Source organism: Botrytis cinerea, chromosome 8 (assembly GCF_000143535.2).
Source record: "Botrytis cinerea B05.10 chromosome 8, complete sequence".
NCBI lineage: Eukaryota > Fungi > Ascomycota > Leotiomycetes > Helotiales > Sclerotiniaceae > Botrytis > Botrytis cinerea.
Window position 1 is genome coordinate 586,539 of NC_037317.1, and position 16,939 is coordinate 603,477.

Below are 16,939 nucleotides of genomic sequence, written 5' to 3' on the forward strand. Positions count from 1 at the left end.
TCATAAATTCCCCTTTATGTGCCTGCAAACTTTCTCATTAACACTTGTCTCCTCCGACTTTATACCTTCTCTCTCCTTCAACTCTCAACTATCTACCTTCTGCTATCTCAGAGCTTCTATTGATCTCCATGATAGCCCCTCTTCGGTTGCTTTCCAGAAGGTCAAGCTTACTGCTATCGATTTTTTTCTTCGCACCAGCGTCTTAGATCGATCGCCATTGCTTCATATTATTGCTCTCACTTTTGATTATTCAAACTCACCTTTTCGCATCTGAAATTAGACGCTAGTGCTAGCGCGCCAGTGTGGGCTTCTTCTTCTCACTTTGTCTTGCACCTCTTCCCCTTCAACTAACCTTCATTCAATATCTACAACCTCCGTTACAATCCTCGATGCTCAATCCTTTAACCTCTTTACTACAGTTGGTCAACCTATTCAAGCCTTCTTTACTGTCTTGCTCATATTCCGAGACAATCTTCGTGACCTCAAGATGGCAGACTTCGGTGTCAAACTTGAGGCTGAGCAGTCGCCTTCACCCAAGGACAGTCCAGTCTTCGTGGGCGACGATGAGAATGATACTCCACGTAGCTCATCTCCATTTACATTTACTGCTCACTCTCCCGGGCGCAATCACTCACCATCACCTACTCCCTCATTCGCAGACGAGGCTCCCAGCCATACTATTCCAACATGGCAGCGATGTGGCAATCTTGAAAGGTCGACACAAGTTGATATTAAGGAAGAAGCCGTTAAAAATGGTCTCACTACACTCAAAGAATTAGAAGCTGCTCTTCAGCACCACCCAGAATTTTGGAGTTCTACCAAGTGGCTGGAACGTATTGGTAAGCTATGGTTTTCTTTGTTTCTTCTCGTACAATGTGTTGTCGCTGACAATTTTCATAGCGGCAATACGTGCAGCTAAGAAAGAGTGCCGAGTTCTAATTGGGTTTCTCGGAGTTACTGGGGCTGGAAAATCCACCCTCATCAACTCCGTTCTCGGCCTTGAGGATCTCTTACCTGCCGATGATGAAAAAGCTTGCACCGCTGTCATCTGTGAAATTTCGTGGAACCCTAGAAATGACCCAGCTACTGCCTATGTGGCTATTATTGATCGCATCAGTAAGGAGGACTGGGAGTCTGAGCTAGAAAATCTTTTTCGGGACCTTGCAGATAAGATATCTAACAAGGATGGAGACATCGAAGAGCCAGATCTTGAGCGAGATGAGCGGATCAAAACTGCCTTCGGCAAAGTTAAGTGTGTCTATCCGTCCATCAAAAGCCTTGAGGCATTGCAGCGTCAAACTGTTACCACTCTCATGAACCATTGTAATGTTCGGGATATCCTGGGCCAAAGCAAGACTATTAGGAGCGATGATCTTCTAAAGTTTGCTGATAGTATCAAGCCTTACATTGATAGTAGCAATTTCAAGGAAGAGAATGGCACCTATGAATTCGCCCAGTGGCCTCTTGTCAAGCTTGTTCGCCTCCAAATCAAGGCTGAAGTTCTCAAGACTGGCATCGTTCTTGTCGATCTCCCAGGTTCAATGGATACCAACACAGCTCGTGGAGCCCTTGCCGCAACTTACACGAAAAACTTGACACTCAGCTGTGTTGTTTCGCCAACGAGCAGAGCAGCTTCAGACAAGCCAGTTAGTTACTTTCTCCCTCTACCCCTCCTGGTGTGCATATATGCTAATGATCTTTTAAGGCTCAAGATTTACTTGGATCTATCACAAAGCGTTACTTGCAGTTGGAGGATCAATTCTCAAGCGACCATCTCTGCTTTATCGTTACCAAGATTGATTCATCTATGAGTGTGGCCCGATACATCAGGACCCATCCGGAAGTCAGCAAACGACTCACAGATGTTTATGAGAAAGAAGCAACAAATCAAAAAGGCATTGAATTTATGAGTGGCATCGAGGCTAACTATAAGCAAAGTATAGAGGAGAGTAAGCAAGATTTTGCTGAACGCAATAACAAGATAAAAGAACTCGGAGCACGTATTAGGAATTTCAAGTCAAAGCGCAAGCGTGACGATCAATGTAAGTCCTCTTATGTCACATTAAAGGTTAGAACGATGCTAATTGCTGTGTTTTTCTATTTTAGCAGCTCCCATTGCGCCTGGATTAGCGGCGGAGCAGAATCAAAACAAGACGCAATATTTTGAACTCCAGAGGGATACTCAGGAGCTTCAGAATAAAATCAATGGTTATGAAAGCCGGCTCTATAAAGCTCAGAAAAAATTGGCAGAATTCCGTGATAAAGAGTGGATGCTTGAGTCAAGAAAGGTGAAAGCATGTATTCAAAACCGAAATGCAGTTTCCACTACAGCGTTACGAGATGATTTCGAGGCTGTTAGGAAGCAAATGGGAGAGAAGAAGGCAGAAAAGCCCTTGCAAGTCTTTTGTGTTTCTTCTACGGCATTTTTTGACCTTATGATGAGACAGAGATCGAAGCAGGGGTTTTTCATGAAGAAAGACACTGGAATTCCAGCTTTGATAGCATGGCTGATCGGTGCTACACTGGGTACTCGTAGCCGGAATGCTGAATCATTCCTAGCGGATATTGAAAGTCTAGAGACTTCGCTGCGATTATGGGCCGCTGATACCACTATTGAGTATAAACTGCCCGACGCTCAAAAAGATGAAATTGAAAACGCTTTTGATGAGCAAGTAGATGTTCTATGCAAGGTATGTATGGCTATTCTGATAATGCAATGACTGGTTACTGACTTTAGACTCATAGAAGTTAAAAGACCTTAACACACGCACAGTCGATCAGATTATGAAGCATTTCGAGAATGGTATCTTTAAGCATATGCCACTAACAGAGAAGAAGGCTGTTGTAAAGAGTGAGATCGCTGTTAGAGGTTGGGCCCAGCGACCAATGGCATGGGGAACACACCGAGCTTGTAATCGCAATCGGGGAGATTGGAAGAGCAATACTGGTACAGTACATCATTGGAATGATGATTTGTAAGTGATTTATTTCTGGATCATGTTGCTCTTCTAACTTCAAGCAGAGGTGCCTTGTACCTCGATGACTACATGATCAAGCACTGGCGCAAAACAGTTCACAAGACTTTGCCCGAATTTCATCAAAAGTACAACCACTCACTCGGCGTTGTCATCAACGGATTCGTTGATGATGTTGTGAGTGCAGCTACAACCATCTGTCCTCAAGTTGCCGAGCCTTTGGGCCTTTGGAAGCAGAGTGTCATGAAAGGTGCTAAGCCATTGAAGGATAACGCCGAAGAAATTTTCCAGACCAAAATCAAATCCACAGCTACTGATGCACATCAGCTCATCGTTCCAAAGATCCGAGAGATATGGTTACCAATCTACGAAAAATGCGGTGAAGAATTTGGTATGTTAAACATATTTTTATTGGCACCAATATTGAACGACGCTAACACAACGGCACTTTTTAAGGCAAAGGCCATTTCAAGCGCAACATGGAGACCCATGTTGAGTTTATTCAGAAACACGGTCGACCCGTGTATAAGAAATGTTCCAAGGTAGTTCGTGGGCTTTTTCAAAAGCTTGGTACCACGCTTCCAGACGAATTCTCCAAGAGTACTGATACAGCAACCGCTAAGATCAAGGAAGAGTTTTGCATGATGATGGATAATCATACAATAAAGGATACCAGCCCGACAGGCGGAGCCGGTGGAGTTTGTCCATCCAAGGTTAAGTTGCGGGATGCGCTCAACTTAAGTTTCGCGACTCTGCACTCTGCCTGGGGTGAAGAAGCTGCAGAAGCAGTTGTGGAGGAGGAAGAAGAAGAGGCCGAAGAAGAGGAGATCGACATATCCGAGTTTAAGGCAGAGGGCACTGAAGAAGACACCTTTGTGGTCTCCGATATCAGTGATGTCGAGGATGATGCAAAGGATGGCGATTACGTTCCAGGACCTTAGAATGTTTGCTCATTCCCCAGCCCTCAACCTCGCAGTTCACATCATATTTCCCATTTGTTCCTCTATTTTGCATCGTCCTGCATCAGACGAGCTTCCCTGCCAGCGAGTACAACTTCTTATCAGAAGATCGAAAACTGCCATCTTGCTCCGCTACGCATTCACGCGTGTTTATCAGCATTCAATTATCAAATATTCATTATCTCACGAAGTTACGAATTTACGGCCTTGCGAACAACAAATCCCAATATCAATATATTCTATTCCTAGAGCATTACGTTAGTTACCAGATCTTTGGATCAGGCATTCAACAGTGATATTAGACAGGAGACAACCCAATAGTCACAGTTTTACATCTACGTTTTTATTACCAGATCTGAGCTGTCAGATGACGACAGGCACGATCTCATATCATCCCCTTGCTACTTCTCTTTATTTCCTTAGTTCTTTAGTTATCTAGCTGCTAATTGAAAATTGATAAACATCAATCGTGCTGCCTACGTGAGATGGGATTCTGATATACTAGATGTGATATAATGTAAGGCGAGGTTGTGCATGATGTAAACGGCACTATATGAATGTGGAGAAAGTTCGAGAAGAGGAAAATGTGGTTTAGAAGCAAGTGATTTAATGAGAGTATTGTGCATATCGCACAGACTCAAAAAGGGGCAGGAAAGGGAATAATTCACAGGAATTCCATCCAAAATATCGGTGTAAGCTGGGACTACGATAATATGAGGATTCGGAGAAGTAGCTAGCTCGGTTGATTGGCCCCTGAGGGCACATTTGTGAAATGCATAATACGTAAGAGCACACACAGGCACACGAGATAAGTCGAGAATTGCTAGAAAGGTCATGAAGTTTCATTCTATATCTAATTATTTCTACCACTACGCCCCATCATGTACAAGTACAAGATGCACCCGAACTCTAAGCAAGGTTCTTGGCCTCACCCTCCTTGAGCTTACCAGCACCAACCAATCTCTTGACCTCCTCGCTCCAGACATTCTTAATTTCATCAGCGATCTTCAAGCCGTTGAGCTTGCCAGCTAAAGCAGCGCACTCATCAGGATCGATCTTGCCTTGAACCAACTCAACATCGTTCAAGACACCGTCAATAGCAGATGCTGGTGCATCTCCACTTCCGGCAAAGTAGTTGGCATCCTTGACACTTCCCTTCAAGATACGTCTGTTCTTCTTGACGGCTGCCTTGGCGGCTTCCTTGGCCTTCTTTCCTTGCTCCTTGTCGGCCTTAGCCTTCTCCTCAGCTTCCTTGGCCTCCTTCTCGGCGGCCAATTTTTGAGCTTCCTTCTCAGCCTTGGCCTTTGCCTCGGCTTCCTCTCTCTCGAACTTCTTCTTGTTCTTCTCCTTGCTTGCTTCTTGTCTGAAACGCTTGATACGCTCATCAGCAGCGGAAGCATCATCCAACAACTTTCTTAGACGAGCAGAATCTTCGGTCTTCTTCTTCTTACGTGCGTTGTTGTTCTTACGCTCCATGTGACGCTTTTGATCACGGTTCTCGTTGTCATCTGGAACATCCTCATCTTGGTATTCGAACGATCTCCATGAGTCGAAGTTGTAGAAGAAGTTGTAAAAGTTCTCGACGTCCTCCTTGGAGCTGTTGATATCACCAAACTTAGGGACTGGCTGGACCTTGGAGAAACGACCCTCGGCCTTGAAACATGAGTTCCACTTCTTGTAAAAGAGTTTCTGGTCCTTTTGGTCTTTCTTGGATGGTGGTGCAACATCGGCGGCTTCGTCAACGGAATCGAATTGGCGACGCTTGACGGGATCGAGGAGGAGATCGGTGGCCTTTTGAATGCACTTGAAGAAGTTGTCATCTTCGGTGGCACCTGTGGCAGCTCTCTTATCAGGGTGATGCTTCAAGACCTTCTTTCTGTGTGCCTTCTTGATTTGGTCTTCAGTAGCCTTGTATCTGTATTTGCTGAGACCGAGAACAGCATAGTGATCTTGGTTCTATTGGTCGAATATTAGCAAAAGTATAGTGGGGTTAGCAGATAATTGAATTTACCTTCCAGTCCTTAGCATCCCGGGACAACATCATTGGGTCCTCAGCTTCGCTGATCTCACCAAGGTCATCGTCTTCGACTTTCTTGACATTGTTCTGGGCTTCGAGACGGTCATCCTCAGAGAAGGTACGCTTGTGACGAGCTCTGCGGGCGTGAGCGAGAAAGTGAGGGCCAACAGGCTCAAGGCTTCGTTGAGTTGCAGCAGAAACGCTACCAACGGCGTTGAAATCCTTCTCGGCGGACCATCCTTCTGGAAGGACAGGGAGGGGTAAAGCGACTTGAGTATGGGACGCCATTTTTAATTATTGAATGTTTTATTTGCAAGTTGGAGGGGAGAAAGAAAAGGCTAGAATGCTGGGATCGAAAAAATTGTTCGCTAAATTCACCGCCCATGTTTTATGCCGCGCAGCCTCTTCTAGATAACACTTGCTTGCGACTCCAATCATGTAAGATCTTCACATTCGACATCCAAGTAGAACCTAGAATTCGATATTAAATCATTTCCATAAGATATTGGTGCCATTGTTTGAAACTTCATGCTTCACCAGCTTGCTATTCAATGTGTGAGAATTTTTTTTTTAATTCAATGCTCTGCATGTGCCAATGAAAATTTACAAATTCGGTGTACATTATTGGCTACGGCCAAGGGCGCTGCATATTACTATCAGATCTCAGGTTAAACAAGAATATGAAGAACTGACTTATTATAACTGCTTGTACTGTAAACCATGTACTCTGTTTAGACATGGCACTCTGTGTCGAATATTGAATGCGACTTCAAGAGGCCTGGTGGTTGACTAAAAGGATGCTTAGCTAAGCAGTCCAAAGTCTTTCAACAAGAGATATTTATTAATTTGCTTGAACGGAATTCCTTTGCTGTATTGAGATCACGCCGCATCACTTTCCTTGCGATTTCTAATAGAGATTTCAGTCTTTTTATCTTCCTCACAGTTTTCGAATTTGATCTCTCATTTTCATAGAAACTAATTCCTATTGAGGCCAATCTTTTGAGTCTCCTGCTAGTATTCGACCAAACTTCAGTCTTCTCCTCACTCTCGTTTGTAGCCGGCCGTAGGCTCTATATAACGAACTTTCGCCAAAGTTTTTAAAGGTGCGTAATATAGCTCAGATCTCTCCTCCTTCAGCTTTCATTCTCTCTTGTTATTTTCTCTCTCTTCAATTTTTTTGGAGACTCTGTTCACGGGGCGTTTCGTCGATACTTGCTAGGGGATTGTCGGAATGTGAAACATGGGAACATATCCCCAGTTGCAAACATATGTCTTCTTGCTGTGATGAGTATTCAAACAGCAAGACATAAGGAGCAGCTTTTCTGTCCAGTCGCATCCTCTTGATTCCATTGGTACGTTTTCGGCTGCGTTTTGGATGGACTTCTTCATCAAGGCCCGCCCAGATTATGGACAGTTGGTCTTGGGGCTCTCTGGTAACCTTAGTTGGACTGTATTTTTCAAGGCTTTTGGTTTCTGCTGAATAGCTTGGTCTTGTTTGACATTTCGCTGGGGAGCACGGTTTAGTTCCATTGTGTTCTTCAACGAATCCATGTCCTGCTGGAGAAGCTAGGCTTCTTGGATTCAAACTTGGACTTTCAGATGAAGAACTTGAGCAAGTTGTGCATTTATCTTCGTTTTTCTCGCGCCATGCCGTGGTGTGAGAGGCCCGAAAGACCGGGCTGGACGCTGTAGACGTGAAAACCTGCTCTTGAAGGTCGTTGGATATCCTCATGGGGCTCATATACTGTCTACGAAAAGCCCCAATCATAACCTGTTCCTAGACAGTCGGTGTTGTAGACGAGATATCTCTTGTACTCAAAGTCCGGCGGCTGCGTTACCTTCGATTCCCACTGTTTATAATGTCGTTCCATATCATGGGTTATGTAAAACGCCCTGTGGAACTTGCAGTCCCGTTGCAATCCTGATAATCTGGATACACCGATGTAGTCGGAAATGTTTTTCTTGTAATAATAATTTGGCCATGTATTTTGTATGTCTCCTTAAAAAATTCCAAACTTCGAAGGCTGCACTATAGTCTACATCTAGCAGTTCTATTGACCTCTTTGCATCTATGTTTTTTTGTTTTATTTTTTAAAATCCGTGAACAGAACTCACAAGATGCTTGCTTTCTGGCACAAGGCAGGGTGTGGCGCAGTTCCACTTAAAACTGGCCTTTGAGATAGTTATCACTGCCCAAAAGAACTGACAAATAGATGTATCAATGTCGTAGCGTCGTTCAATTTTCTCATAGGATAGAAGTATGCTGACCAAAATATGCTATATAGTTTTACAGACATCAAAAGCCATGGCGTTAGCAGCCTACAGACATCTTCTTCGCGCGACTCGAGTCGCCTTCAATGGTTCGTGGTCTCTTGCGCATCTCATAACGATACTTTCAAGAGCAGCCAGTATCTAACCCCCTAGTAGAAGATATTACGCTCCTCACTTCCGCGCGTAAACAAGCCCGTAGCACTTTCCTCGCCAATCGATCTCTCGCTCTCGAATCACCAGAATCTATAGCTGCCATTGCGCATGCAGAAGATGTTGCGCAATTCTTGAGGCGAAATGTGGTGCAGGGACAGAAAGTAGAGGGTGATGAGAAATACAGTAGGTCCCCAATCTTCGCAAGATGGAGAGATCAAAAGTTAGCTAACAGGTTACAGAGTTAAACATTCACGAACATACCGAACGAGGAGATAATGATACGATCAAGATGCCGAACGGGAAGAACGTTACCATTGATGGGAAGACGTGTAAGGACTAGGTTACCTGAGGATACATTGGTTTCCGAAGACAATGAGACTTAGGGATAGAAAAGTGGATTGGTAAATAGAGGACTTCGAAGTTGGTATTGAGAGGGTCAAAGGGGTAACATGCATAGCGAGGACATTTTACAGACAGATTGACACAGAGTAAGATGGGTATATGTCGTGACCATAGAGGCCACAATTGTCATTATATGCAATGTATTTCTAAACATACAAAGAGCATTCCACTTCCCAGACCCGTTGACTTCCCAACTCCCAAACACCCGAAAGAACAATTCCCATTCATCGGTCCCCTTAATTACCGGCCAAACTAGCATATTGCACGTCACCTGCACCAGGTGGAGCAGGAACTGCCGACATACTAGCCAAATCATCCCGAGGAGCTGCAACTTGTGAAGCACCACCCTCAGTCGTTCTTCTCTGTGAACCCGAACCCGAACCCGAAAATGCGGAACGTCCCTCCCTGCCGGTAGCTATGCGCTCATCCTTATCCATGGTACCAATGGGTCTGGGTCTTCCCCACTGCACTCTCAATGGGCAACCTGCAATTATAGCCTTCCCTTGTAAGGCTTCTGCTGCAGCTTCGGCTCCTTCCCTCGTCGCATAATTAATGAATGCGCAATGCGACATGTGCGAACAGACCAATGATCTTAATTTCCCATATGGCGAGAAGAAATCCCTAATCTTATATTCTGGCAAATCGTCTTCAACACCAGTAATAAAAAGCGAAGTTATTGATTTGTCGGAAGGTGGTAGGATGTCTTGAGGCCCTGGTGGTAATTGCGCCGCACTAGGGAAAGCTCTCCCTCCTCTGGCCCCGCCTCTACCACCCCGACCAGCACCCCTGCTCGGTTGCCCATCTCGTGTTCGTATCGGTCCTGGTCCTTTGGTTGCCAATGCTATTCCCTTCTCACTTTGACTTCCACTTGCAGCACCACTACCACTACCTTCTCCATCTGTGATCATCTTTCTCCCCTTTCTGAAATAAGGCTGACTGTTCGCCAACCTCCTCAAAAGTTCTCTAGCCTTCTCATCCGTCTTCTCATACTCTTCCATTCCCTTCCCCTCCTCGATTTCCTTCTCATGATTCTGCGCATAGTATTCCCTGTTGACCTCACTCTGCGGTCCCGGGGCAATCATCTTCAACGCCGCATCTCTAACCACTATCGGCAATCCGAAACTCAAATCTAACATACAGCATTGACAACAATTCTTCAGCCGCGCGCATGTGAGGCAGATATTGGTGCGTTTACTACGAGCTGTACGATCAGCTTTCCATTGAAAGACGGTAAAAGGTCGTGTGCAGAGTTTGCATTCTTCGCCGTGGTCTTGTTTAATCATTTGTACGAAAGGGTTATCGGGAAGACAATTTTCGCAGACGGAGGGGAAGTCGGTGGTTTCCCATCCGGAGCGATTGAGATCTTGTTTGATTTGTGGTGGCATAATTAAGGAACGCGTATGTTGTTATGAGGTTTGTAGGAAATGGTATCGATATTGTGTGATTCAGCGTGTCTTTTGCGACAAAGTGACGTTGATATTTTGATGACCTGATGATAGAAGCTAGGAAAGGCTGAAGAAGAGGCGAAGAAATTCGAAATCAGGAATTTGACTAATAAAGGTGGACATGATACACGTGATAAGGCTGATACACAGCCTTACCAATCAAAACAATAGACTTCTTTACCTCTTCCTACCCAGCGAATACAATCTTTTTACCTCTCTCAATCCTGATACCTTTCAATCTATTTCCCAGCCTTGTTACGAGTGAATGCTTTGAAGCATTCTGAGACCTCGGTCTACCCTTCATTCACCGTTTCTTTCCACTGCCTATGTGTTCCAAAATGCCAACGATTCTATTGCCCAGCCTTTCGAGTCTAATCTGCACAATTTGCTGTCCCGCCGCCTATCGAAAATTCCCCATTCATGGCTGAGGCTCAATGACCAATTGGAGGCTTGAGACCCCTTACATTTATCAATTCGGGCTTAGTACACGAATACGATTCGCTATACGACTAGGGGTAACTAAACTACCCTGGCCATAATTTCAATGTGTCGATAAATATCTATCAGAAATTCCCCTTTCTTCAATAACCTAAACTTTTAACCATTCCACTTAACTTTACTTTACCTTCATTTAATTCTTCAAAGTTCGATCAACTCGAATACCTCTTTCTTTTAATAATACGTCTTCTAATTCACGAATTCAATTAAGTATTTACAATGGCTCCCAGCAAACTTGAGAACGAGGATCACTCCCGCGATGCTGCTTTCAACAAAGCTATGCACAAGGATTCATCCAATGCCGAGGGTGGTTTCCGTGCCATGATGGGAAAGGACTCTTCAGCTCAAAAGGCCGCTGTTGATGAATACTTCAAGCATTGGGATGACAAGGCTGCTAAGAACGAGACCAAAGAAGACAGAGATGCTCGTGTTGCAGAATATGCTACTTTGACTAGACAGTGAGTTATCCCATGAGCCTCGAGCAAGACTCAATGCTAATATATGTATAGTTACTACAACCTCGCAACTGATCTTTACGAATATGGATGGGGACAATCTTTCCATTTCTGTCGTTTCGCATACGGTGAGCCCTTTTACCAAGCCATTGCCCGTCACGAGCATTACCTCGCAGCCAAGATTGGTATCAAGGACGGCGACAAAGTTTTGGATGTTGGATGCGGTGTTGGTGGACCAGCAAGAGAGATTGCCAAGTTCACTGGGGCACACATCACCGGTTTGAACAACAACGATTATCAAATTGAGCGTGCGACCCGATATGCGGCAAAGGAGGGTATGTCTGATCAATTGAAATTTGTCAAAGGAGATTTCATGGTATGTTCATCCTTTCTTAATTTCAAACAACGGAGATATGTGGAGTCTATATGATGCTACGCAATTTTAAAGTATTTGCTACTTCAGAGCTTGAGAAATCAAGCCATGAGACAATTTTCACCATATGCACTGATAAAGACTTCACATATCTTCATTGACACTGGCTTTTCTCTCTTGTGCCACAACTAACAGTTTGGTAGCAAATGTCTTTCCCAGAAAACTCTTTCGATGCTGTTTATGCAATTGAAGCAACTGTTCACGCCCCATCCCTCGAAGGTGTTTACTCCCAAATTTTCAAAGTTCTCAAGCCTGGTGGAACTTTCGGTGTCTACGAATGGCTCATGACCGATAACTACGATAATGAAAATGAACATCACCGTGAGATTCGTCTCGGTATTGAGCAAGGTGATGGAATCTCCAACATGGTCAAGATTTCCGAGGGTATCGCCGCTATCAAAGCTGCTGGTTTCGAACTCGTACTCAATGAGGATTTGGCCAAGAGACCAGATGCTACTCCATGGTATTATCCTTTGGCAGGTGAATTCAAGCATATGGGTACCATTGGAGATTTCTTCACCATTGCCCGTATGACCAAGGTTGGCCGAGGATTAGTGCACAAATTTGTTGGTGCTTTGGAGTACATTAAGTTAGCACCACATGGAACACAAAAGACAGCTGATTCGTTGGCTTTGGCTGCTGATTGTTTGGTTGCTGGTGCTAGAGAGGATTTGTTCACACCTATGTATTTGATGGTTGCAAGAAAGCCTTTGGCATAAGGTTTGGGCGTTTGTTTGGATTTGGGATGGGGTTGAGTGATCATGAACTAATGCTTCTGTGATCCCTCATACAATTCACTGGTCATATATATAAAACATATATTGGCTGAGGCTTTTCTCTTACTACGGCACTGGACTTGATGTTTGGGATGAGGATATCTTGATCCAAGATGAATGCTGGGATGATACCTAGCATATGCACATTATAGAACGATTGTAATACTTATGAAGAATATAAAGATAATAATGCAATACCAGATGATCTTTTCGAATTTGAATCCCGGCCCAGATATCCTGTGATACTCGATTTCTCTCGGCTCCTCAATAAGGTGGAGTGATTGGACAACCATGCGCAGAAGCATTGAATCGCTGGAGACTATGTGTTGGATATGATAGGGAGGGTATATATTGCATAGTGGTATTTTTTGATACATTTTCTTAAAGAGGGATGGGATATGTTCGTTTGTGCTTTTAATGGAGTGTATATTGTGCTTATTTTAGAGGGGGAGGAATGAGATTCGGGGATGGGGTTTAGAATTGAAGAGTAGATGATGGATACGGGAGCGTAGTTTTGTTGAGGGGTATTGGGATAGGGAATGAAGTGAGAGTTTGGAAGTCTGATTGGTAACTTTGTGGATTTGGGGAGATGTGGGAGGGGAAGAAGTAAAGAGGGAAAGAGGGGAAAAAATGGGATACATGATGTTATGATTTGATGTGCAGTTGGATAATGAGGGTGGGTTTGTAGAACCGAAATGGACTTGAGATATTGCATTTGAGTAAATGTAATGGTGTTTTTCATCACCAGTACCTCGTTTTGAGAATGCCAATTTAGAGCTCTGATTGGGCTCTCGTATGGTCTGAACGAGGTTGGAACTTGGAAGAGCTCCAGTGGCTTGTCTGCGTCGTAGATCTGGTACAGGGGCTCAGGTTCACGTCTTGCGATTCTTACGAACTTTTCTTGCAAAAGCAAAGATATAAAGGAGTTGAGCGGATCGCGACATGGGTGTGTCGAGAGATAAATAAAATGAAGAAGACTTTTCATCCTGTGGCCAGTTGAAAAGCTACTACAGAGTTTCCTGGGGGTGGTTGTAGGCTCGTTCCTAGAGATGTCAGTACATTCTCGCTTTGGGCACTAGCACTATGAGGCGAGAGATAGATTGTTCGGACATGTGAAGACTTGTCGTGAATGTGTCAGTCGGTGCTTTGAAATGTACGCATTAGAGAGATCTCCGCATACTTGAGTAGTTGCGACATAAGTGAGAACTCTGATGGTAATGGAAGGATGATTTGGATGCCATTTCCGAAAAAGCGCCGGGTGATGCAGTCCATCTGAGTTGGCCGATGAAGATATATAGTTGATGGGAAATAAAGGCTAAAGATAGGCAGAGGAAATTCATTTCTTCATCTGTGTGCAGGAGGATGCCATGAATGTACGGCGTCATGACATCACAAGGGAATGAGGATTCGGGAGATGATGAGGCATTCTCACACTCCGAAGTGTCAAATTAGCAAACAGGCTAGAAGTGGAAGCTCACGATCCTATGACCCTCTGAATACAGATTGATATCTCACTAAACTCAGAAATTTGTATTGACTGATGGATTCCATGAAATCTAATCATTCAAGAAGAGTGCGTGTTCCAAGGGAGTGAAGTCTTTCCCAACGAACTGGAGGTGCCAAATATGTTTAGGCATCAAGAACCACCCATTGTTGGACTTCAGCAAAGATTGTTGAGATCTCCGGAGAACATCGCGGGGGGGAGGAGTTCATTCTGTCAATCTCGTTTCGAATCTTGTATTCTCTCGTGTGGTAAGAGTATGGAGCTACAAAGCTGCAACAGATCTAGGTCGACACTAACCTTCACTTGCTTCACCCTGGAAACCACATTTGAACATTAAAATACCAGACTTCCAAATGTTATACAGCAAGGACCACAGCAACAAAAGGCAAATCTTGCAATGGTCCCAAGACAAGGAAGCGCTTGCTTGGAGTATGATGTCGATTTTGGATGCAAAAATAACAACAGATGTAAGAGAGTCATCATGCTCCTAGGAAGAGAAACTCTTGATTCTGCACGAACTCCTGATACAAAATCTTCTTTCCGAGATACAACGAGCTCGATGTTATTGCTCACATGCACTTCACACACCACACCTCTCATACCGATTGAGAAGTTTTCTCTCTCCTTGAACACCAAATCCCCTCCAAGGAGACTCCAATTTGAAATTAAAAAAGTCCCCCAGAACACACTATCATCCACAAACAAACAGGAGTGAATCTCAAACCATCCAAACTAAACCCTAGCCCCTCCAACAACCCTTTTGTTGCACATCTGCCCCATCTCGAAATTGACGTCATCCCATCCTTGCAGCCAATAGATTCCCGAGCGCAAAATAACAAACTCTCAATCTGAACTAAATACCAAACTTATATCACCTAGACACTAGTGAATAGGAATTAATATTCCCGAGCCCTGGTATAAGTGAATCCGGGCGGATTTAGATCCCATTCTATAGTATCAACCGCAGTTTGTTGCACATCTGAACGATCCCGAGATTGATATCATCGTGTTATGGGAACCAATGAAAACGCGAGCGCAAAGGATTTCTGAGGTTTCGAGGAAGCTAGTCATTAGTAGGGTGCGCTAGTATTGATTAGATGATACTAGTTATTGTTAAAGTGAATCATTGTTTTACTCTCAGCCTTAAGTAAAGAGTTAATGATGAGTATGACACGATGAATACTGAAGTTTCTCTAATTGCTTGAGCTAACATTTTTAAATTACGTGCCTGGTATGAGATGGGGAGACCGGAAAGCGCTCACAAGTATATGGCACATGTATAGAATTGTCTTAAGAACGGGTATTTTCATTGGCAATAGAGCTAGAAACTATGCCATCGGTGAATTACCAATCTCCATCATGGTAGTGAAACACCATTTTCATGCTTCCTCCTCTACAGCATTATCAATCATCTTCTTCCAAGGAAATCAAACTTTCCGACCGGTACGCCTTCCTTTCTATACACACATCCGTGTTAGCTTATCTTCGAAACTACTTCTCAAAATTCCTCCGCCTAGTCATCTTTCTATCTCCAGAGAAATAGATATATTAAAAACATACCTCAAAATATCATAAGCGGTAACGACATGGAAGTAGAAGTTTGGAGTCGCAAAATTAAGAACATAATCCTTGGCAGTGAATTTCAGGTCTCCACTTGGGAGCTGCAATACTACCTCCGAATCTTCCTTACCATCTGTACAGGTAGAGGGAAGGGATTCGAGAATCTCGATTGTGCTGTTGATGCGCTTATAGAGACCGGCGAACTGTAGAAGTTGTTAGAATGGTGGAATCTTGTATGATGGAGGGCTCGAGAGATGAGCGAGATAGGGAAAATGAAATGTGGCAGGCAAAAGGTAAGGAGCTTCGGGCTGTGAGTGGAGGCCATGTGCCTACACAAGCTCTTCTGCCCCGAACCTTAGACTTTGGCCGAATGCCATATCTCAATTGATGCACTTCTACACACATATAGGTGATTATAAAGATGCAAGCTCATCACTCGATGAACTTCTTTGTTTCCTGATAACCCTCATCTCTACTTGAGAAAAAATTAAAAATTTAAACTCAAACTCACATCCGTCTCATTGTCTGGCAAAGCAACGTTTTCCGCACCACCAACCCGGACTGCCAATCCCTTAGCAGAGTCGGAAACTCTTTGGACCTGGAAAATCAGATCTCCCATGTCATCAACCAATTTTGCGTTGATAATCTTAGATTCATCTTCAAAGTGTGCTTGTCCTTTTTCGAGCAGTTCTGGAGATGCTGTTAATAGATGTACGAAGTGAAATGGAGAGATAAAACGAATGAGATAGGCAAGACTGACTTGTTAATGTCTTGAGGCTCTTGATGAAAGGGACAATTGAGATATCGTAGAGTGTGAGAGCCATTTTAGATGAATGATTGAATGTACGTTTGTGAGTGCAAGTGCTTTGTGACTTTGAAGTAGGACTGTTTGTGAACGGCAAGAGATAAGTGAAGAAGACTGGTTAGTGAGTGTTTACATGTTGCATGTCGTCGAAGGTAGCTCATTCCTTTTATAGATACCAAGGTGGGTGGATGATAACACAGGTACAACAAGTATCTCCACATTTCTACCTGTGACTCGTCTCCAAGTCCGTCTCCGTCTCCAGTTCCCACTCGTATTTTACATTCCACCTTCTTCCATACCAATCAGATTATTACAAATATGTCCATGATGGCCAGGTGTTCACCCCTTTTCAGCCGCCAAAGCTGCAGCGTTGTGTTGAGTAAAAAGCTAAAACACTTGAATTTGTAATCAACACCCTCATCGCCCCACCGCGGGAGGGGTTATGATGTTGGCAATCACGTGTTACACAAGTACTCAGTGCATTGTAACTCCAAGAGTGGTTAGATTTCAGCAGCTGGATTGCTTTGAGTACTAGGTAGTCTGTTTGCATTTCAAATAAATCGAAACATCCAACGTCAGCTGCAGATCATAAATACTAAGATTGATGCACAATTCGGCGGAGTTGTGCGAGATGTGGGGGATGAGGAAGTAGCCATTGTGTAAATGAAATCAAACCCGCCGACAAG

General features: G+C 43.9%; 6 protein-coding genes across 7 annotated transcripts; 3 read left to right on the forward strand and 3 right to left on the reverse strand.

The window, feature by feature from the left end:
- Positions 1–101: 101 nt before the first annotated feature.
- Positions 102–4,397, forward strand: BCIN_08g01500 (hypothetical protein). Of its 2 annotated transcripts, none has more exons than XM_001553451.2 (7): positions 102–839; positions 901–1,646; positions 1,706–2,042; positions 2,107–2,690; positions 2,746–2,975; positions 3,023–3,366; positions 3,432–4,397. In XM_001553451.2, exons 1-7 carry the CDS (start codon positions 488–490, stop codon positions 3,914–3,916), a joined length of 3,078 nt encoding a protein of 1,025 aa, XP_001553501.1. In that variant the 5' UTR covers positions 102–487; the 3' UTR covers positions 3,917–4,397. The 2 variants fall into 2 exon arrangements, with proteins under 2 accessions (XP_001553501.1, XP_024550187.1); XM_024694398.1 differs by having other exon boundaries at positions 2,110–2,690.
- A 358-nt stretch (positions 4,398–4,755) lies between these two features.
- Positions 4,756–6,501, reverse strand: Bczuo1. Its single transcript, XM_001553450.2, has 2 exons — positions 5,946–6,501; positions 4,756–5,890 (listed from the first exon to the last, which is right to left on the reverse strand). Exons 1-2 carry the CDS (start codon positions 6,237–6,239, stop codon positions 4,844–4,846), a joined length of 1,341 nt encoding a protein of 446 aa, XP_001553500.1. The 5' UTR covers positions 6,240–6,501; the 3' UTR covers positions 4,756–4,843.
- A 189-nt stretch (positions 6,502–6,690) lies between these two features.
- On the forward strand, positions 6,691–8,946 carry Bcmzm1. The gene is made up of 4 exons (XM_024694399.1): positions 6,691–7,054; positions 8,237–8,311; positions 8,379–8,558; positions 8,615–8,946. The coding sequence occupies exons 2-4, from the start codon at positions 8,257–8,259 to the stop codon at positions 8,713–8,715; spliced, it is 336 nt and encodes a 111-aa protein (XP_024550188.1). The 5' UTR covers positions 6,691–7,054; positions 8,237–8,256; the 3' UTR covers positions 8,716–8,946.
- A 14-nt stretch (positions 8,947–8,960) lies between these two features.
- On the reverse strand, positions 8,961–10,424 carry Bcecm2. The gene has a single exon (XM_001553447.2). The coding sequence runs from the start codon at positions 10,160–10,162 to the stop codon at positions 9,014–9,016; it is 1,149 nt and encodes a 382-aa protein (XP_001553497.1). The 5' UTR covers positions 10,163–10,424; the 3' UTR covers positions 8,961–9,013.
- A 274-nt stretch (positions 10,425–10,698) lies between these two features.
- Positions 10,699–12,616, forward strand: BCIN_08g01540 (hypothetical protein). The gene is made up of 3 exons (XM_001553446.2): positions 10,699–11,178; positions 11,230–11,551; positions 11,752–12,616. Exons 1-3 carry the CDS (start codon positions 10,940–10,942, stop codon positions 12,325–12,327), a joined length of 1,137 nt encoding a protein of 378 aa, XP_001553496.1. The 5' UTR covers positions 10,699–10,939; the 3' UTR covers positions 12,328–12,616.
- A 2,440-nt stretch (positions 12,617–15,056) lies between these two features.
- BCIN_08g01550 (hypothetical protein) lies at positions 15,057–16,933 on the reverse strand. Its single transcript, XM_001553444.2, has 4 exons — positions 16,209–16,933; positions 15,960–16,138; positions 15,449–15,651; positions 15,057–15,345 (listed from the first exon to the last, which is right to left on the reverse strand). Exons 1-4 carry the CDS (start codon positions 16,270–16,272, stop codon positions 15,297–15,299), a joined length of 495 nt encoding a protein of 164 aa, XP_001553494.1. The 5' UTR covers positions 16,273–16,933; the 3' UTR covers positions 15,057–15,296.
- Between the last annotated feature and the right edge of the window lie 6 nt (positions 16,934–16,939).